This window comes from Trachypithecus francoisi, unplaced genomic scaffold, assembly GCF_009764315.1.
Source record: "Trachypithecus francoisi isolate TF-2019V2 unplaced genomic scaffold, Tfra_2.0 Lachesis_group1, whole genome shotgun sequence".
Lineage (NCBI taxonomy): Eukaryota > Metazoa > Chordata > Mammalia > Primates > Cercopithecidae > Trachypithecus > Trachypithecus francoisi.
The window spans coordinates 99256154-99279268 of NW_022681454.1; the positions used below are offsets into that span (position 1 = coordinate 99256154).

The 23115-nt window shown below is 40.7% G+C and overlaps 1 protein-coding gene and 1 long non-coding RNA gene across 5 annotated transcripts in view; one reads left to right on the forward strand and one right to left on the reverse strand.

Annotated features, from left to right (window-relative positions):
- The window catches only part of UBE2D3 (ubiquitin conjugating enzyme E2 D3), a 32729-nt gene extending 15277 nt beyond the window's left edge, over nt 1–17452 (reverse strand). Inside the window, exons 1-2 of one of the 4 annotated variants that reach the window (XM_033214893.1) lie at nt 17222–17452; nt 15759–15910 (exon numbers count right to left, since the gene is read on the reverse strand). In XM_033214893.1, the coding sequence (XP_033070784.1) occupies nt 15759–15782 (24 nt within the window). In that variant the 5' untranslated portion in view covers nt 15783–15910; nt 17222–17452. Of the gene's footprint in view, nt 1–15758; nt 15911–16427; nt 16627–16701 lie in introns of those variants that run through there. The other 3 variants (XM_033214892.1, XM_033214894.1, XM_033214891.1) reach the window with 3 other exon arrangements.
- The window catches only part of LOC117085723, a 28088-nt gene continuing 22300 nt past the window's right edge, over nt 17328–23115 (forward strand). The window contains exons 1-2 of the long non-coding RNA XR_004438060.1: nt 17328–17463; nt 18631–18757. This is a non-coding gene — a long non-coding RNA (uncharacterized LOC117085723). The remainder of the gene's footprint in view (nt 17464–18630; nt 18758–23115) is intronic.

Consider the following 23115-nt stretch of genomic DNA (forward strand, 5'->3'; position numbering starts at 1 on the left):
CTCACTGCAAGCTCTGCCTCCTGGGTTCACGCCATTCTCCTGCCTCAGCCTCTGGAGTAGCTAGGACTACAGGCGCCCGCAACCACGCCTGGCTAATTTTTTTGGTATTTTTAGTAGAGACGGGGTTTCACCATGTTAGCCAGGATGGTCTTGATCTCCTGATCTCGTGATCCGCCCGCCTCGGCCTCCCAAAGTGCTGGGATTACAGGCGTGAGCCACCATGCCTGGCTCAACATCAATTTTTAACTACTGAAATTCTTTTTTTTTTTCAGATGAAGTCTTGCTCTCACCCAGGCTGAAGTGCAGTGGCGCCATCTCAGCTCACTGCAAGCTCCGCCTCCCAAGTTCATGCCATTCTCCTGTCTCAGTTTTCCAAGTAGCTGGGACTACAGGCGCCTGCAACCACACTCAGCTAATTTTTTATATTTTTAGTAGAGACGGGACTTCACCATCTTAGCCAGGATGGTCTCGATCTCCTGACCTCATGATTGAAATTCTGACCCTGAGAGCTTACTTCTGTAAGTAGAAAGATGTTTGCTCTTAACATACAGTCTGCACAATTCCACATGAACGATTTATTTCCAACAAGTATGTAGTTCACCATTCCATGACTTGTGCATAACAATATGAATTATCTACTATGAAAATATAGTTTATTAGAATATTTTTAAGATGGTACAGCTCCATCTTACCAATGATATAGCCAATGTCTAATAATCAAAAGTTTAAAAAAGACAATAAATAGAACCAATGTTAATACACTACTGCCTTCAACATTTTCAAACTGTTTCTCTTTAGTCTATGGCATAAGTCAGTAATGGCCACCCCTTAAGTCTAGGGACTGCTATATCTTTCTCATATAAACATGGAAATAACAATGAAGGGTAAGGTTTAGGATTCCATTTGAACAGCAGAAGACCACTAGGTACATGACTCATGCCTGTAATCATAATACCTTGGGAGGCAAAGACAGGGATCGCTTGAGCCCAGGAGTTTGACTGACACCAGTCTGAACAACAAAGAGAGACCCCCCTCTCTTCAAAAGCGTTAGCTAGGCATGGTGGTGCACATCTGGGGTCCTAGCTACTCAGAAGACTGAGGTGGGAGGATCACTTGAGCCCAAGAGATCAAGGCTGCAGTGAGCTATGATCATGTCACTGCACTCCAGTTTGGGCAACAGAGCTGTCTGAGACAAAAAAACAAAACCCTGTCTCAGAAACAAAATACAAGACCAAAAAAGCAAGGCTGGGCTCAGTGCACTTTGGGAGGCTGAGGAGGGCGGATCACCTAAGGTCAGGAGTTCGAGACCAGTGTGGCTAACATGGTAAAATCCCGTCTCTACTAACACCACAAAAATTAGCCAGGCATAGGGGCGCACGCCAGTAATCCCAGCTACTCAAGAGGCTGACGCAGGAGAATCACTTGAATCTGGGAGGTAGAGGCTGCAGATCGCACCACTGCACTACTCCAGCCTGGGGGAAAGAGTGAGACTTTGTCTCAAAAACAACAACAAGAAAACCCAGAAAAGCTGAATGTACTCATAAACAAAAGACCAAGTACTAGAAAGCAGAAGAAAAGATGTCTAAATAAAAAAGATATGATAGAGAAGCAGAGGTGAGAGGATAGCTTGAGCGCAGGAGTTTGAGACCAGCTTGGATAACATTGGGAGACCCCATTCTCCATAAAAAGAAAAAAAAATTACAATACAGAACAATCTGGCCATTATCAACTGTCTACCACAATATCAAGGCATCCATAACTGCAGGAATTCAAAAATGGAAACAGATTTCCAAAGTGGATACATGCACTTTCTTTCCTCAACTGTGATCTTTTGCCTCCCTGTGCAAAGTCAAGGACACAAAATGCAGAGTTTTCAGTAGAAGCTCTCTCAGAAGGGTGCAGGGAATGGGAAGAAGAGCTAAAAACCTTAATTTAACAAGGCCTAGTGGCATGTGCCTGTAGTCCCAGCTACTCAGAAGGCTGAGGCAGGATTAAGCCCAGGTGTTTCAGGCTTCTGTGTGTTAAATGATCATGCTGGTGGATAGCCACTGCACTCTAGCTTGGACAATGTTTAATGCCTATTTTATACCAGTTTCAGATGATTTATTTTCATTCACTACATGGAATTTAAACACTTTGATAAATTTATGTTAGGGTCCTACTGTGGCACTGACTTGGTTGGGGGAAATAAATGAGTCCTCTAAATTTTGTTCATTTTGTTAAATCCATTGGAAATCTTTAAACTAGGCTCTCAACAAACTGAGGGGTCAGAACAAAAAACTCAGCTTTCGAGGCTTTTAGAAAATTAGAATCACTGAATACATAGCTTGAAAATCAGATAATGTTGACATCTTTCCCTACAAAACTGAGGAATTGAACAAATCAATCAATATATGCCCCAACAGCACACAAGCCTGTATCTGTGCTTTAAATATTTCAATTTGTGGGAAAGCTCTTTCAATGGAGCTATTTTTATTGGGTAAGTTTGTATTCTGTACCAGAATGGAATAAAATTGAAATTTTGAGAAACACTGAAAAAGAAAAGAGACTACATAAAGTGTTTTTGTCTTGTTAAAAAAGAATTGAGACTTAGTCCCATTTAACAGGATTTGCTCTAAGCTTTTAAGACACCTTAGTTCCCATAGGGTATTTTGCCATTTAAAAAATTATAGTATTGTAGACTAGAGTCAATGGGGGTTATTAACTTAAACCTCATAAGTGCTACTTTTGACAAGATTAAAATAAGACTATTAGAGATATCAGCAAAACAGCATTGAGAGACAAGGCTAGGAAACTAGAGTACACAAATAGGGACTAAGAATAATTATACTACCTTTAAAACTGTTAAGATGATCAACACAAAGTTTTAACTGCTCTAATGTGTCTTTTTTAAAAATTAAGTTTTGATTAAAGCTGTTTAGTAAGTCCACCAATCCTCTCCCCTTTTAAAAAAGAGATGGGAATCTCACTATGTTGCCCAGGCTGGAATACAGTGGCTATTCCCAGGCGCAATCACAATCATAAGGCACTACAGCCCAGAACTCCAGGGCTCAAGGGACCCTCCTGCCTCAGCCTCTTAAGTAGCTGGAGTTGCAGGTACGCATCACTACGTACAGCAATTTGTTGAACAATAAATGCACATTTTTTTTTAACTGTAAAATGCAACAATGAATTTTGTTGATTGACTCCATGTAGGAAGAAAAGGTAATGCTAAGATTTTTGGCCTGAGCAAAGCATGAGGTAGGCACTAAGTAAAATGGTCAACTTACAGGTGAAGTCTGTGGGCAGATGTAGAGATAAAGCAAGTAAAGTAAGATAATGTAAGTAAAGACTCAATTAGAAAAGTATATATACAAGTTGAGAACAGGCTGGGAACAAATACAAATTATCATTAATAAACAGACGATGTTTATGGCCATTAAACTTGGTGAGAGCACTCCAATAACAGAAGGTCCCAGGAGTGAACACTGGACTAATTTAATGCTAAGAAAGGGAATCTTGGCCAGTAACCTGAAAAGTTAAAAGAAATAATGAACGTGAAGAAAGGCCTTGTCACAATAAACACGGCACAAAAAACAACTTGTCACAAAAAACAACAAAAATAGAGTAGACAAGGAGAACTGTCCTGATATACTGTGCCAATTCACTTTTGAAACTCATCACAACTGCTTACAAGGTTCCCAAGATTCACAATTTTAAGATAAGGGTATATCACATACCCTTTATATGCTTGCCTATATAGATACACCCTCATGTCTTCCACATATTCAGAAAAGGAAGAAAATTCATTCCAAATATATTGATTCTGATCAGTGGGAATTACAAAAATTTGTACCGCAGTTCAACAATCTGTTAAAAAAACAAACAAACAAAAAAAACCTCTGTGGCTTTTGACCTTCAAAAAATTTTTTAACAGAAAACATTAACTGAACCAAATGAGTATTTCAAAGACGCCTTTTTTTTTTGAGATGGAGTTTCACTCTGTCATCCAGGCTGGAGTGCAGTGGCATGATCTCGGTTCACTGCAACCTCCGCTTCCTGGGTTCAAGTGACTCTACTGCCTCAGCCTCCTGAGTAGCTGGGATTACAGGCGCAAGGCACCACACCTGGCTTTTTTTTTTTTTTTGTAGTTTTACTAGAGATGGGGTTTCACAAACATGGCCAGGCTGATCTTGAAATCCTGACCTCAAGTGATCTGCCTGCCTCAGACTCCCAAAGTGCTAGAAGTACAGGCGTGAGCCACTGCACCAGGCCTGCGGTCTTACTTATAATCTTACTCAGGCCTACTTTTTCTCTGGGTTCTCTTCTAATCTCTGAAATAGGAATCACTACCCGGTACATAATGTACTAGGTACTTAACAAGCAGACCATGTGTAGACCAGCCATCGTGAACCAAGATCCCTGGGCAAGGCTCTTAATTCATCTGTTATCGAACAAAAGCAAAACTGCTCCATACATGGGCCACATAATATAACCCCTTGTTTACTTAAATTTTTGACCTATGTGATAAATCCTGATGCTTGTCCAAATGTCTTTGTAAGCATCTGAATATACCTAACACTGAAATAAGAGTTTAAGAAACTGACAACACAATCCAAGTTTTACATTTACTCATATTTACCTCAGTAAACATACTGGATTTTGCATTTAATACATGTTAAAATGTCTGAACAAAAATATTTAGTGTAATTTTTTTTTTTGTAAGAGTTTCACTCTTGTCAACCAGGATGGATGGAGTACAATGGTGTGATCTTGGCTCACTGCAACCTCTGCCTCCTGGGTTCAAGGGATTCTCCTGCCTCAGCCTCCCAAGTAACTGGACTAGAGGTGCGCACCCCCACACCCGGCTAATTTTTTCTATTTTTAGTAGAGATGGGGTTTCACCATGCTGGCCATGCTGGTCTCCAACTCCTGACCTCAGGTGATCACCGTGGCCTCCCAAAGTGCTGGGATTACAGGCGTGAGCCACCGTGCCTAGCCAGCATAAATATTAAGATAAAGTATTTTAATTTTAAAATAAAAATCAATGTTATCATGGTCGCTCTAAACAAAATACCCAATAATGTTGGAATACTTCATTACAGATAAAACTAAAGCTCAGAAAACTATAAAGTTGACCTAGAATATAAACACCATACTACTTGAATGTTATACATTTGAATTACAAAGAAAGAAAGAAAGAATGTCTTAGAGAATGAGCTTTCAGCACACTGATATTTATCCATCACTAAGCCTTTAAAAAATGCTAGCATTATTATCCTTTAAGAGTAAAGGTATAATTTCAGCTAGTTAACACTGGGTTTCAGCTCTTCACTCCCATAATTTCAGGTTCTTGTTACTCTTGTATCACTTCTAAATGCCCTATTTTCCAAGTACTCCATCACCAAGACATCTCTTTAGTAATAATCAAAGATATAAAATCAGGCCAATAAGCTTACCTACTTTAAATTCAATACAGAAAAATGACCTAAGTATTTTAACAATCAAAACAAAGGTCTTTTTTAAAGATAAAAATGCTGTTCTTATTTCATCATTTTCTTTCTTGCTCTTTAAACAATATCTAAAAGTACTCAAGTACTACTTAGTACACAATAGTAACAAAACCATGTATAAGCACTTACCTTTAAGCTATCAAAAAATTTTGGTAACATTATGTGCCCACAGAATGAGCAAGACAGTATCTTAGGGAAAATATGTGAGAAAAGAGTAAGTCATAGCAGATGCTCTTTTGTAGCTAGCAGACATTTTGTCTACTCAATAAACGATCTTACTCATGAATTCCTTTTCCCTTACTCCAAATCATGTGACTGGGTCAGCCTTTATTAACCAATTATTTGGACATGACTAACCACAGAATTTTGTTCCCTCAGTTGGGACCCAACTATTAGTCCATTGTCCATCCCAACTCAAGATTTTCCAAATCAAAGGGACATTCTTCCTACCATAACCAAGAGCTGTAAGAATGTGATCCATAGCTATTGACAGGCACGTGTCAGGGACTTACATGGTGAAGCCAAAAGCTAAAGAGACCATATTCAACAGCAGCAATAACAAAGAGCTGACTTTCCATACAGATGTGCAATTTTGTTTCCTGAGGCTGTAGCTTGCTCTGGTTCCTACATCTAATTCCATTCACTGTTAACTATCCATCCCAGTTTCCTTCTAATAAATCCCTTATTTAATCTGGATTACATTAAGGAGTTAAAAAATATATACAGCAGTAGGGAGAGACCAATTCTGAATACCAATTATGTAGATTTTATCCCACTTAAAACACAATTTAGTTTTTGAGCTTTGCTGAAAGACCTGTAAGAAATCTAAATGAAGCTAAGTCCCAAAACTGAATTAGGAGTAACAAGGTTAACTTTAACACTGGAGGTTCATTTAAATCCATTTCTAAAATGAAAATGTTCATTTCACCATCAAAACATTCATTCATTCATACGAACATTGCCTTTTTGGTGCCATGCGTGTTAGATATAAAAACACCAAGATAATTACGATAGAAATGCCTCCTCAGACTCAGCTAACAGAAAGCAGGTGCAAGACAAAACAAAAATCATATTTCAACAACCTACATGCTTAAAATAAAGAGATTCAAATGCTCTGTGAATCCTGAAAAACCAACCACTAACTTTTCCTGTGTTTAGAAGAGTGACATTTGAGCTGGGTCTTGATGGAAAAATAAGCAGGCATTTACCAAGAAAAAGAAGAGAAGCATTATAAGTAGAGAAACTCAAAGTCAGGAGTCTCAAAGAACACATGGTATAAAAATTTGCCAGAACAAATACTGCAGAGTTTGGTATACCAGACAGAATACAATAGGAGAGTGGCAGATCTAGCTAGAAAGGCAGGTTATGGTTTGATCTTTTAAAAGAGCCCTTGAATTTAGTCAGACTATTCCAAAGGCAATAGGAAGTCATTAACGGTTTAGAAATAGAAAACAAATGATTTTGATTTTTAAATATACCAGCAGTCGTACACCACAAGTGTTTAACTGTACTCTTATAACCACTTTACAGAAATAGGGCTCATCTCTGTTTTACATTCGAGTCCCTTAAGAGAGGGGAAAGAAATTATTACATTCAAGCATAGAACATGTTCAGCTTTAGGATAGGTGAACTAAGTGTACCTAGTAACAACTTAAAAATTAGGACTAGAGGTAAGTTTCAAAAAGGTTCCTTTCTCAATAGGGTGCCCTTGCAAAGATAATCTAATGTTTGGCAAATTGAGGGGAAAAAAACTTAACTGCACCCAACTATCACTCAATGCTCCAGAATGAACATGATATGGAAAACTCATGTTTTCCTTAGGATTTGTTTCCCCATAACTATCCACTGTTAGTCTTTATCTCATTATAAGTAGTGTGAATCCAGTACTATTTTTCAAGTTACATGGCCTGAGAAAATGATTCTATCCCATGGCAAGACTATTTACTGGACTGGAAATCCTGGAAATCAATTTCCAATGACGCACATACTCAGCGTTTTTAAAAGTAATTTTGTCTATGATAGTCATCTAAAAAAAATGATTTTAGATCCTAAAGTTTCACAGGCTTCCAGGACAAAAACAATGTAAAAAATGACACAACTAAAATTTTCAGTTTATTGCTTCCTAGTAGTCAAGAGGAGGAGGAACAGTGCCAAGAACCAGAAAGAACAGCTCTCACAAGGCACCTGTAAAATTTTTTTATACTGTGCTGACTACCCCTTACCTAAGGGGAACAGCTTTACTCAACTCTTAAGACCACTGAAACAGGCAAATGTTTGGCTGCGGACACTGACTTACGTTAGGAATTGCTCAGGGCTCCACTCATGTTGAAGGGACGTTAAGATGGATCAAGTACATACAATCAAGGTACAACACTAAGAAACTATACTAGTTATAAAAAGAACAAAAGTTTGGACATTTCTTTCCCACAGAGTGCTCTTTTAGGAAACTTTCTCCTTTTAGTATCATCTTCCTCTGAGCTGCTTTTCCTCAAACTTTCTGCACACTTGGCTAGTGTGAGAATCCAGACCTTCTCACTGAAAAGAATATTTTTATTTAAAAGCTGTAAAAAACCTGTAGGAAAAGAAGGAGACCCCTCTCTGCCTTCTAAGCTAGGTAAGTGACATCCTCTCAAAGCTCTCACATGGTCTAGTTCACCTCATTAGGTTAAAACACTGCAAACAAATTTGAGATAGCAACAGACTCTACACAACTGAACTGTTTGCCTATTTCCTGAAGACCTAGTGGGCACCATGGTAGAAAATAGGGCAGGATTCAGAGCATCTTTTCACCAAAAAAATCTCTCTAAAAGGCAACCAACAGGTTACAGCTTAAGCCACTGGTGAGTATTCTCACCTGAAGTACATGATTTAAGCAGCAATGGGTTTGGCCACTATTTTTTTTTTTATTCTGAAACATTCCTTACATGAGATTTTTAATACAAAGCCTACAAATGGTTTATTTTTGAGGAAGACCTTTACTGTATTCACTATGGGATATGGCATTTAATAGATGATTGTTGGAGATGCTAAACTATGCTTTCTGCTTCTCTATTCTCTATCTTCCTCATTCAATGATGAGTGGCATTAGCAGTGGTGACCAACTACAGGCTACAAAGAACAGTAGGCCAAGGTACTGAAAACATTAAAGGCCTGAAAGGATGCTAGGAGAAATATAAGAATGTTCCCGCCCCTGCCGGGCATGGTGGCTCACGCCTGTAATCCTAGCACTTTGGGAAGCTGAGGCAGGCGGATCACCTGAGGTCAGGATTCAAGACCAGCCTGGTCAACATGGTGAAACTCCATCTCTACTAAAATACAAAAATTAGCCAGGCATGGTGGTGGGTGCCTGTAATCCCAGCTACTTGGGAGGCTGAGACAGGAGAATTGCTTGAACCTGGGAGACCGTGGTTGCAGTGAGCCAAGGTTGTGCCACTGCACTCTACCCTGGGCGGCTGACCAGGACTCCATCTCGGGGCGGGGGGAGGAAGCCCTCCCTTCAAAGAGCTTATAAATTGGAAATACTAAAAATATTTGCATACAATACTAAAAATACTTATTCACAAATATTTATGATTATAAATACTTATGAAGCTACAGAGCAGCCATGCTCCAGGAGCCCAGTAAGTATCTGAACATTCGGTTAACTTTCTTTCAATGACAGCCAGTATCTGATCATCAGATCAACATAACCAAAAGTACCATTTATGAAAACAAGGTTTTAAATGTCAACCCTATTAAAGTAAAGCATAACACCATAAATAACTTATTCTAGGTTTCATACCCCCAAGGCTTGTCAAAATTTAAAAGCCTATATAGTGGCAAGGCCGAGTTCATGGTTTAAGACAGTAAAAGTATCACCACGATGTTGCACAAATCATTTGTTATCCCAATCTCTACCATCTTATTCTGCATGTCATCACACAAAGGTCATATAGAGGACAGAATGTAGTAGTACAGATACATTTCCTCTCAGCACTTTTGGGAAAACTCAAAAGCTTGTGCCACAACTAAAAGTTAATTTACTGTATTCTATTTAAGAGTCTATTTCTTTCAGTACTAAAGACAAGATTTACATGACTCAAAGACAAGATTTGTATGACTGTGAATCAGCACTATAAAAACAGCCTTTGCCTCAAAAACCTATACTGAGCAACACAAAACACTACTTTGGGGACTGGACAAGATGACAAAATGAGGTAGAAAGCAAAGGGAGTAAGTGTCTTAAGAAATTGTAAGAATCCTCCTCAAGGAGACTACAACCAACACAGAAAAATACAAAGGTGAGAACCAACAATAGAGGTCAAAATGCAGCGCAATTAGCTGCCCATCAGGCAGACAATAACTAATGTAATTGTTCATATAAAGATCTGGTTTACTATAAAGTAAAAAGTTTTATTAACTTTAATGTTACGAAATGTCTGTATAAAATGTTTAGATGCGAATGTCAAGGAAGGGAACAACAAACTTTTCAGAAATGTATGGTTATTTCAAGAGAAGGATGCTTGGCAAAAAGATATGAACAATTTCACAGAACTCCAAATAGTCCCTTTAAAACACATTTTAATTTGAAATTTCTTCCAAGAAATCCTTTTTTATCTTAAGGATTAACAGGTAGGCACTGCACAGTATCTCATTACATCACTGACAAGGTATTAACTTCCTGTTTAGTTGTAATTATAGGTGAAACAAGCATGGGTGTTCATTACACAAGGTACTAAGAATGGATTGAATGAATATTACTATAATTTTCTTTCGATCACCACTGAAGGTAAAGTCACTTAACATTATTCGAAGCCATTCTTTTGTAAGCATTATTTAAAAATGGGCAAAGAAACCCAAATTTAGATTTGAAGCTCTGCTCCATGAAAGCAAATAAGGTATTTTATGGACATTAAAAACAAAAAACAAAAAATAAAGATTAATAGCCGCCCAGTGGTAGAAAACATTCAATTATACATTAGCCAAGAAATTACAAGGAGGTTAGGATTAATGTAAGTATTTCATACTGAAAAATGTAGCCAAGAAATCGTGACTCACAATTGAGAAACATTTAAATATGACATATTCAGCTATCAAAAGTTGAAAGTCTCTTTTACAACAGATTATGTTGAAAGTATAGTTAGGCGATAAAAATCAGATGTTTCAACAGTGTATAAAAATACTTTTCCCTTCCCTACATAACAAGGTTGAGGGTACAATTCTGAATAAATCTTTATCTAATAAGGGAAACTGGACAGTTAGATATCTGAATGCATTCATTTTTAATTATGAAATAACACTGCTACGGTAGCAAGCTCAAGACCACAACATTTCCAAGAATGAAGAGTTTAATTTCACTAATTTCAAAATACTGGTTTTGGCAAGGAGAATTAAGTCATTATAATAAAAGAAAAACCACACTGTAACAATACTAGTATAAAAATTATGTCTGTTTCCAGGGAAAATGATTTAGTAAGTCTAAGACCCCCAAGGAACTGTATTTTTTTAAAAAAAACTCTAAACAATTTGACATTTAAAAATAACTAAACGAGTATAACTGGATTGCAACACAAAGGATAAACGCTAGTTTTTTACCTGATTTAACCTGATGTGATTATTAAGCATTGCATGCCTGTATCAAAATATTTCATGTAACCCATAAATATATACACTAACTATATACCCACAAAAAAGTTTTTAAATACTCCAAATGTTCTGGAATATAAAATTTATGTCAAACCCAACAATATATAATATTCAGTCAGCTCTTCTATATGCTAACAGATATAAGAAAATCACTATTTAAAAAAAGAATGCAAAAACCAACCTAGGTTTGAGATATTACTCTGAAACTTTTTATCTCAGTGTTAGGAACCTAGTTTCTTTTTTAATAGAAAGATTATAGCAACATGTGGAGAATCCTCAAAGATTGCCTGTCTTGGATAAAAAGGGTCACCTTAACTTAGGGGCAGAGTTTGACACAGCAATCTGGTGACATAGTAGTTCATCCCATTGAGGGAGCATTCAACTTTTTATTTGTGTAAATAACAAAAACTAGAATCAACACTGCAGATGAGCATGATGAAAGAGAAGTATGCCGTGTCATTCATGCACCCTTTTTCAAATTAAATACATACTGAGGTCATATTATCAGCATCCTTCAGACACAACTATCCTACACAGGAAATCAGTTGGCTATAGACAAGCCTTGAGGACCATATATGAAACACATGCAAGACAGTTTACCCAGCCTATATACTAGTTGGGGACAATAAGTATATTTTGTTCACTTTAAGACCTCCTAAGCAGTTAACTGGTACGTTAGTTTTCAGTGCTTGAAGAGACTACCCCAAAAGAATTAAATCCACTTCTACTTTCAAAATATATTAGTTAAAATCTTAACTCACAAATTAGCTATAATCTAAGAGTAAAGCTAAATCCCAATTACTTAGATGTGGAAGTGGGAGAGCAAAGCAGCTTATTTCAGATAACAAACTAAAACCACATACATTATAAAATAGGAATTGAAGGGCCGGGCGCGGTGGCACACACCTGTAATCCCAGCACTTTGGCAGGCCGAGGCGGGCGGATCACAAGGTCAGGAGATCAAGACCATCCTGGCTAACACGGTGAAACCCCGTCTCTACTAAAAATACAAAATAATTAGCCGGGCGTGGTGGTGGGCGCCTGTAGTCCCAGCTACTCGGCAGTCTGAGGTAGAAAAATGGCGTGAACCCAGGAAGCGGAGCTCGCAGTGAGCTGAGATGGTGCCACTGCACTCCAGCCAGGGTGCCTCACTATCTGATTTCAATCTCAGTTACTGACTAGTTGTGTGACTAGACAACTATTTCTCTGGGCCTGTTACTTCATCTATAAAATTCTCACATCTATGCCACATAGTTGTCTTGAAGATTAAATGAGTTAGGGTTTAGATGAGACTGCATTCTTAACTATTGTTAGTTATAGGCAATACTATATGAAAACCCTAAATGATATCAAAGTGTAGTGGTTAAGAACACATACTCTGGACCAGGCTGCCTGGGTTCTAATCCCAACTGTCACAACATGAACCCGGATCATCTTCTTAACCTCTGTGCCTTACTTTTTCAATTTCAAGATGGAGATAATCTTGAAATTATCTCGGCGGAAGTGGTGGTAGGAGGGAAACCAGAATCAAATTAGTTTTCTAACCCCTTACCCATGGTTTCCCTGCTAGTTGCTTGCTTATAACATTAAAGTCATACTTGCAGAAATAAAAACCCTTATGAAAACTTAACAGGGTGTATACAATGAGAAGATGAGCTATTCTTTTAGGCTTGGTTCACGTTATATTTATCTTCAAATGTCCCTAAAACACATATACTGTAGTCCCTGTTTATGGGAGTGGTAAAATTGTCTATGGCCCTCAATACCAACCAACTTGTGAGTGCCACTTTTAACTCCTGTTGCTTAACAGCCCTATTTAAGACTGTATTACAGCCATTCAAAAAAATACAGGAAAAAAGTTGATTGGTCTAATAGTCAAAAAACTTACTCCAAGAACATAGCTGAAGCAAAGTATAAATTCAAAGTCTCGATCAAATGGACTGAAGGTTAAAAGTATTCCAATAATCACTTCAGTAAAATATTAATGAGGAATACAGATACATCTTAATATTTGAAATGTGGAATCTTCAGACAAGAATAAACTCGAAATAGGTACCTAACACAAGGATACCATACTGACATCAACGACTACTTGACCCCGTATTTCTGGAACAGGTGCCTAAACCGAAGAGCATTCCAGTTCAGAGCTGTACACTCACTAAAATTGTTTGGATGTGGAATGTTTGAAGGTTGCCTCATGTGATTCTAACATTAACAGTTGAAAAACCAAAGCACATGCACATGTCGCACATGCACATGTCAAAGTTTCTGTAAGTTAAATCAATAATGTTCACATAAACACTGGTTTTTCCTATCTGCCAAGTTTTTATGTTGTGTCTATATTACATAAATCTTCAAAATATTATTTCGAATATTAATTATTTAAAAAATACCAGGAGACAACCTGGTATTAACTAAGAGTACTAAACTAGAGATCAAAGTTCTTAAACAAAAACGGTTAAGAATTATAAATTGATATTAAAATAGCAGTAGTAACTATGAGTGTCATATATCAAGGGCCTGTTCAAATCTGCATATTAATCCATTTAATCCTCAAAACAAATCTACGAACTTAAAATTTGTTTTGTTCACTGCTGCCAACCCAATGTCTAAAACAGTGCCTGGTACATATTAGGCAAACAACCATTTATTGTTCATACTACAACAGATACCCTTCTTGTAGAGGCACACAAACTTGCCCAGAGCTAGAATTCTAACTGGAGCATTTCTGCTCCAATGTTAACACTCTTAGCCACTGTTATATTGCCTCTTTAAAGCTTTTAAATCATTTAAGTGGTGTCACAGCAGCTGGGTATGACCTGTAAGAGAAAAAAAATCAGTGAGACCTTCCTTTAATGTGTTCTGTTCCACATGCACAAAAAGCTATGGATCTGGAACGATTCCACATTTTAGTGGCCTAAACTAATTCCAACAGAATAGACTTTTATTTGTACTGAATGTTACGCTCGTTGTGTAAACTACACTATAACATACAACTAGGCTTTTCCAATATGTTCCTGGCCTTTAAAGTGGTCACAGGAAGAGATTATTATTTCAAAATAATATATTTTACTTTAATCCTTAACTCCTAAAAAACTTTTCTTCCTCTTTCATTTCGCAAATACAAAGATTTAAATTTGTATTTCGCATAACACAAAATGACGATGTAATGAAGGCCTAAAACAAAATTCAAGATTTCATATCAATATATATAGAGAGTGAAGATTTAAATCTTCCTCTTTCATGAAACACCAACCTTGCCAAATAAACTTCAGTCATAATTAAATAAATGCAAATGTAGTAGTATCAGGTCTATTTTAGTAAAGGCAAGTTCTTGCCATTCCTCTCAGTACTCTTTTTAAAAAAGTAATCTATTAAAACCAAAGTTTCTAACACTCACCAACCCCCCACCATTTTTCTAGTAAGGCTGAATTTATTCCATGACATTTTTTTCAAGTTAGCTGTAAATACTCCACCCTCCTCGATTGTGCAACAACCAAACACACCACACAAACACAAGTCATCAAAAAGGGAAATACAATCTAAGAGTTTGAATTTAGGTAAGTTTTGAGCAGAGGGTCTTAGAGCAGTGCACAACCCTATACAAAAGTTAACATTTAATAAAGCATATTATTTCACATTATTACGAAAGGAGACGCCGGAAAGAGCCTGAACCAGTTAAAGCAGCCGCCATCTTAAAATGCGGGATAGAAGTTAGAGCAAGAAAATGAGACTAAACCACCGGAGGTGGAGGTTCCGCTCACTCCCAGAGCTATGAAAAACCCTAGTTTTTTTCCAACTTAAATCGATAATATACTATCAAACCACTCAAGTAACGAAAGAATCTTCCCCAGCAGTGTTATTAAATAGAATGAGGCAAAAATAGGTACATGTAGCTTTCCCTTACTGCCATCGCACCCCTTATCCACCCCCACTCCCCAGCCAAAAGGAAAAGGGAGCTTCCAGAAGGCCTTTTACATCAGTTCCCGGTGTCCCTCGGATAAATAGCTTCGGGTGAAAAGCCGCAACTACAAAATACAGGAAGTGGCAACACTGTGTCATTCCTTCTCCTCCCAAACCCACTTACTCGGTGTAACCTGCCCAGAGTCGACGAAGAGTTTCTACTAGACTGACTGTCCTTCAATGTGCGAGACTTCTACCCGACCCTCAATCAAGTTCGGGACTCCCCAGATTTTTTTTCTCTCCTCCGAGTTTTTTCTCCCCGCTAAAAGACTTAGATAACCTTGATCTCACAACTAAAGTAAGTTTTCAAGCACCAGGAATAGGAAGCGCCATGACATCTGCTGGAGCGTCTCTCCGCAATTCGGACCCCCAAAAGAACTCTTAAGCAGCAAAAAAATAAAATAATAAAGGCGCCTTAAGTCACTCTCCTCCACCCCTAATTTGCACTGATTCCACTGAAGCACACTCATAACACCTCACTTGCCACAAGTGTTCTCCGTTCCCTAACTTTAAACTTCATTTCTTCAAGAAGTATATCCGCGTTCTCCATCCCCCCATGGAAGAAGTAATCCAAGTAGCATTTTCAGAATTATGCTCCTTTTCCACCCCCACGCTTTCCTCTTGGCCCGAGCCTTCCTTTTCTACTACCACCCCAATTCCCTTGTCCCCGCGGGTTACCTTATTAATCCGTTTCAGCGCCATAGTGTGTGCTTGTCGTCTGGCTCCTCACTCTCTCGGTGTATGCTGAAAGGTCCGGCCAAAACTCTTGATTATCCCAGCGGCGGGGCAGGATTGTCTCGTCTCACACCGGCTCTGCCAGACACAGGCGCCTTTTGCAAAAACGGAGCAGATCAGCACTCGCACAGGCCCCGGAGAGCCCCTGATGAATCCAGGTCCCTCAAAGGCGGCCGCGATCCGGGGTGGGTGGGGTGGCGTGGCAAAGCCACCAACAGCCTCTGTACCGTGCTTTCGGCCCGAAGTGGGGGCGAGGGTGACGGGAAGAGCGGAGGTGGTGGCTACAAGTTTAACTTCCCGGCCTCCAGAAAGGAAGAGACCCGGGTGGGAGAGGAAGAGGCGTAGGAGAAAGGGGTGGGTGCGGGGCAGGGTCCGGAGCCCAGCAGAGGAGGAGCCGGGGCCTAGTCGGCGCTATACCGGCGTCACTAGGGCAAAGAAAGGCAAGGGGGGAGGGGGAAGTAGAAGACTCCGGACGGACGCCGGGCTGCTTTTGGTTTCTGCCCAAAGGTGCGGCCGGGTAAGGGAAGGAAATAAAGGAAGGGAGGCTTGATGTGTGTTGCTGTCCTCGCAGCCAGCTATTCTGTGTCGCCCCTGACGCCACCGTACACTCACTCCGCCTTCCAGCGCGCTCCCGCGCGCGCCCGCCCAGCCACCTCCACCACGCGCCCGTGCTGTCCCTGAGGCTCCGGCTTAGGCGCGAGGACGCGCCCATTCCCCCTCCTCCTCCAGCAGGAGAGGCCGCGGCTTCTCCAGCCTTCCCACCCTACCCCACCGCACCCAATAGGCTGGCCGCTCAAGCCGCCCAGGGCCCACACTACCCCTCTTACCAGGCCGGCCACTGGGCCGGCCTCCCTTCCCTGCCCTAGCCATCCACACCCACGCGTACAGAGGGGCCGGGGCCTCCCTCAAGCTGCGGCCTCGGCCTCCTCCCCGCGCGGCAGCTGGTGCCTCCCCGGCCCTACGGGGCTCACGCGCACGACACAGCCACAAGATGTCCGCTCTGACGGAACTACTGCCAGCTGCCACGCTCCGCCCCTCCCCCCTCCTCCTGCCTCTTCACCGCCGCGGATCAGTCCGCCAACGCCGCCGTCGCGAGCACAGGACCGATGTGAGGCCGAAGCCAGACGGCTTGCTTCCCACGTCCGGGACCGAGTGAATACGTGCCAAGCCCTTTTCCTTCTCCTTCTCGGAACAGCACCTTCTTACTAAACAGATCGGAGATTGGACCAGGAGGGCGGGGGAGGGAGGCGGATCATGGGCTGGGGGAGGGTAGGCGAGTGGCGGAAACCCTTAGGCGCAGAGAAGCATCGAGAACCGGAAGGAGACCATGGGAGGAAGGTAAAGGAAGCTGCCGCTGCGCGATCCAGCCCCACGCCCCTCCCCACAGCGTCCCCCAGTTTCCTCACTTGGTATTGAGGAGACGACTCTCGCGAGAACTTCGTGGCTGGCTAACCGAAGCGGTAGCTCTGCAATGACTTAAGAGCAGTTTTGTGCGCTCTTCCTGACGGGGTTCCGCCCCCAAAATGTACAAGATCTCGCGAGACGCAGTAAGGCACCGGCTCGAACTGGGGCGGGCCACTGCCAGGAAAGCACCGCCCCTGAATGCTTATACCGGTGGTTGGAAGAGGAAATGGAATTCCCCGGACTGGTAAGAGCGCTCGCAGACACAGCCCTCTCTCACGCGCCCAATCAGGAGTGTGTGGTGGGAGGTGCCAAGGATTAATTACCAGATACCTTTAGTCTATGTTGGGCCGGGATTTTGAGGTTTCCGGTGGAGCAGGTGAGCAGTATTTACTCGCCTGCCTTCCTGGGCTGGTTATTCTATGGGAGTAGGCGCCCCTCAAGATGGGAATAGTAGTTTTAAATAGACCCAGGTTGGCCGCTCATCAGCGCTCCCACGTGCTGAAGTCTAGTGTATCTCTGACACTGAAGGAGCAGTACGGAGAAGAGCAGGGATCGGTCTGAGTCAGGCTCAATTGAGTGGATGGGGCTAGGGCAGAGAGTGTTAGGGGCAGGGTTTTCACTCGTCTCCTTAATCAGTCGCAGCCATCCGCCAGGGTGTAGATGTGGGAACAAGCTTAAATTCTCAACCTTTAGCTTCTGTTGCTGTGTGTCAGTTCTTGAGGCAGAAAGTGTTGAGACTCATTAAGAAATTAGGTAGATTTTAGAGTCATAAAAACAATACAATACTTCCTGAAATATCCAAGTTGGGAGGTGGGATTTACATGAATAGGACTGGCCTGTTTTAGTCAAGGGTTTAAAGTATAGAGAGGGCAGTTATGCTCTCTAGTGTATCCTTCAGGCAAAAGAAAGACCTTAATTTTTATGAGGAATTTAAAGGTGGGTAAACACTGACCAGCTTAAGGTTTTCTAATATTCCTTAATGACCCCAGTTACCGAAGTGGAGATCTTCAATCACATGGAAAAATAAGCTTGTTTTAAAAATACATTTAATTTGAAAACTGTTGCAGAAAGTTTTACCTAATAAAAACACGTCAACAATGATGAATATAAGTGGTCTAATGTATACTGTTCAAGTGGTTATGTAGTGTCACTGGTGAAGCAGTGCTTCTCAAACTAACGTCCATAGGAACCACCTGGGGTTTTGTTGAAAATGCGGCTTTGATTTGGTAGGGCAGAGGTGGAGCCTGAGAGCCTACATTTCTAACTAGCGCCCAGGTGATACAGATTTTTCTAGTCTGAACCACCCCGTGAGTAGCAAAGCACTGAAGTGCTTACCTCATGGCCTAACTGCTCTTGAGGCTCACCTCTGGCCCCTCCCTCCTCCCTGAATAATCTATGTTTTCTCTCCTAGCTAGCCAAATATACTAAAAGCACAGGACTAGGCATGAAGGTGGAGGGAGGAACCCAGATTTGTTATTGCTTCCCATTTGTTTGATACTGGCCTGGTTATTTTCTGACCCCGTTTCTTCACCGCTAAAGTAAGTAATAATAATCCTTTCTCATAGAGTGATTGTGGGGTTTAAGTGTCATAATATATGTGAAAGGACACTGTAGACTCTACAGTGTTGTATAAATGTCAATTATTAAAGTAACCAGAGAGACATTAACTGGCCATAGGGTGAAACAAATGTATAGTAGTAGTAATGGCCACGCCTAGTAATCCCAGCACTTTGGGAGGCTGAGACGGGTGGATCATATGAGGTCAGGAGTTCGAGACCAGCCTGGCCAACATGGTGAAACCCCATCTCTACTAAAAATATAAAAATTAGCTGGGTGTGGTGGCAGGCGCCTGTAATCCCATCAGCTCGGGAGGCTGAGGCGGGAGAATCGCTTGAGCCTGGAAGGCCGAGGTTGCGGTGGGCGGGGATCACACCACTGCACTCCAGTCTGGACGACTGAGTGAGTCCCTGTCTCAAAAAAAAAATTCCTGGCCGGGCGCGGTGGCTCAAGCCTGTAATCCCAGCACTTTGGGAGGCCGAGACGGGCGGATCACGAGGTCAGGAGATCAAGACCATCCTGGCTAACACGGTGAAACCCCGTCTCTACTAAAAAATACAAAAAAAAACTAGCCGGGCGAGGTGGCGGGCGCCTGTAGTCCCAGCTACTCGGGAGGCTGAGGCAGGAGAATGGCGTAAACCCGGGAGGCGGAGCTTGCAGTGAGCTGAGATCCGGCCACTGCACTCCAGCCCGGGCGACAGAGCGAGACTCCGTCTCAAAAAAAAAAAAAAAAAAAAAAAAAAAAAAAAAAAAAAAATTCCTAATATATATGGAGTTCTAGAGTATCCATGCTCATAAAGGCAATGGATTGTGTAACCACAAACTCATTTTTGTTAGGCACTAAAGTAAATTCATTGGTTGATTGGGCTTTCTGTTTATACATGTTTGTATTTCGATTAGTGGACTTACATTTCTGCTCATGTTTTGCCATGGTTAAAATCAAAAGAAACAGCCTAGAAGCATTTTGATGCCTTAGGATAAAACAGGCTAAGATTAAGTCAAATTTTTAAACATTATTCACATACCTGTTGTTACAAAGAGCCCACTTTACAGTGGCAAATAAAGTTAAAACATTTTCATTCATTTAACTTACTTGAATTACCATCGTAGAAATGTCCTCATTTGAAACAAGAAAGGAAAATAATCATGTTTTCTATATTGCAATCGGAAATATGCTAAAAAGAAAAAAATTCTGGCTGTAAATACTGAAAGAAAAGTTTACATTTAGAAATTAATAAAGGTTCAAAAATGTTGAAAATTTAATTAACTAAAAATAATCCCTTCCTTAATACTATTTTGAAGTCCTAAAAACTTTGTAAATATAGTAGATTAGATTATCTTGCATGAATTGACATAAAACATGAGAAAATACAAAGGATCAAGAAAATTAAAGCTGGGCTGCTGGCTCACGCCTGTAATCCCAGCAGTTTGTGAGGCCAAGGTGGAATGATCACTTGAGCCCAGGAGTTTGAGACCAGCCTGGATAACATAGGGTGACCTGATCTCTACAAAAATAATGAAAAAATTAGCCTAGCTTGGTGGTACACGCCTAGGGTCCCAGCGATTTGGAAGGCTGAGGTGGGAGGATTGCCTGAGCCTGGGAGGTTGAGGTTGCAGTGAGCTGTGATTGTGCCACTACACTCAAGCCTGGTGACAGAGTGAGACCCTGTCTCGGAGAAAATTACTAGTAAATGGGCAATTAATCTACTAATCTGAATAATGGTGGTGTGCCAGGGTCTTAATATTACATTAATTTTTCAGTGAGGCCACATTATTATAATAACTTGAGTAAGGGGTTAATTAGAATGTACCGATGCATATAATTATATAATAACATAAATTATATATATTTATGTTAATATTGTATCTATGTTTTCATGTATCTTTAACTTTGTTACAGAATATTATAACTTGCTAAAGACACTGGCTCTAGTACAGTGTATACCATTTTATTAGTTTAATTAAATTGTAAATGTTATGATCCAGATTTTATATTCAGAATGCTCATTTACATATTCTGCCTGGACCAAGTAATTTGGAGCCCAGGTCAACCAAATGTTATTTTACATTGCTTGCACAAAATTCAAATTAATTTCTATATTTACCAATTCAGAATCTCATTAAGTCAGATTAATATGGTTTAAGAAACTGTACTTTATTTCATGCTAAGAATATCATTTTGGCCTTAATAAGGTTTTTGGCATGTAATGAACCATGCACAAATCTTTGAGATAAAAATAGAACATTTTTCCACATAAAAACTTATATATATACACAAATGTTCAGAGTAGGGCTATTCTACTTTTTAGTAGAAACAACTCACATGTCCATTAGCTGATGAATGGATAAAGAAGATGTGATATATTTGTATAATGGAATATTATTATTATTATTATAAGGAACAAAGTACTAATACATGTTACAAAATGTATCTTGAGGCCGGGCGCGGTGGCTCAAGCCTGTAATCCCAGCACTTTGGGAGGCCGAGACGGGCGGATCACGAGGTCAGGAGATCGAGACCATCCTGGTTAACACGGTGAAACCCCGTCTCTACTAAAAAATACAAAAAACTAGCCGGGCGTGGTGGCGGGCGCCTGTAGTCCCAGCTACTCGGAGGCTGAGGCAGGAGAATGGTGTGAATCCGGGAGGCGGAGCTTGCAGTGAGCTGAGATCTGGCCACTGCACTCCAGCCTGGGCGACAGAGCAAGACTCTATCTCAAAAAAAAAAAAAAAAAAATGTATCTTGAAGCCTTAAAACATTCTGTCAAGTGAAAGAGCCAGACACAAAAGGCCACATACTGTTTGACTCTATTTATATGAAATGACCAGAATAGTGCATTCTGTCTTCCAAAAAGTTTGTTTACTTACAAATACAGGTAAAAAAAAAAAAAAAGAAAAAAGAAAAAAAATCTTTGTAAGACTGCTTTTGGTGTAGGGTGAGGCATGATAAAGAGATTGCCATTCAGTTTGTCAATCAGTGATACCTAGGTCCGAACAGGCAAGTGGGAGTCTTTCAGGTTTCGGACAAAGAATGTTAATGTAGTAGAGATCTGTTGATAGACTCACTCCTATTTTTCTATTTATGTAAAAAACATCGAATTACTATTATGTGCTAGACACAAGATACATAAACAAAAGACACAGATGTCACCTATAAGAAAGTCTTCTGAGGAGACCAGTAAGCATCAGACAACATCATAGAGTGGGTTCAGTGACATAAATGTGTGCACAGAGCACTATTAATGTACTGAACTCAGCTGGGGGTGGTCAGGGAAAGTTTCTCTGAGGAAAAAAAGGGAGCAAGGCAAAGTTGGAAAAAAAAATTGTGAGGGAAGCTCCTAGGCAGGGGAAACAGCATGCAAAGTCTCAGAGTTGACTTGGTAAGTTTTTGAAACTAAAAAAACTTTGGCTGCAGTATTGGGAGGTTGAGGTGGTGGGGGGAGCGGCAAGGAGAGAATGAGAAGACAGAAAAGATGAGGGGACAAGACAGATTTGAAAGACATGACTAGAGATCTTGAGGGCCTTTTATTCTGAAGGGGATGGGATGGGATGGAGGAATTGAATTTTTAACAAAAATGGCTTGATCAGATTTTGATGGCAAAAAGATTACTGTGATAGCAGTGTTGAAGCATGTGCCCAAAGTATGTATTGGGATGGAGACTAGAGGCAAGAAAAACAGGATGTCAATGAAATAATCCAGAAGAAATGTGAGAAAGATCTGAAATAGTTGCACTAATAAGAGATAGTACAGGAAATAAATTTAGTTTATTTACTGGGTCGAACTTGTCTAAAAAATATTTCGGGAGGGATTCTCAGTACAGGAAGTAAATTTTTTTTTTTTTTTTTTTTTGAGGCGGAGTCTCACTCTGTCGCCCGGACTGGAGTGCAGTGGCCAGATCTCAGCTCACTGCAAGCTCCGCCTCCGGGTTTACGCCATTCTCCTGCCTCAGCCTCCTGAGTAGCTGGGACTACAGGCGCCCGCCACCTCGCCCGGCTAGTTTTTGTATTTTAGTAGAGACGGGTTTCACCGTGTTAGCCAGGATGGTCTCGATCTCCTGACCTCGTGATCCACCCGTCTCGGCCTCCCAAAGTGCTGGGATTACAGGCTTGAGCCACCGCGCCCGGCCAGGAAGTAAATTTAGTTTATTTACTGGGTCAAGCTTGCCTAAAAAATATTTCGGGGGGATTTTCCCTCCAGTTACTTTTATTAGACTGTTACAATAAAATCAAGCCAGGCACAGTGGCTTATGTATGTAATTCCAGCACTTTGGGAGGCCAAAGCGGGAGGATTGCTTGAGTCCAAGAGTTTGAGATCAGCCTGGCCTGTGCAACATGATGA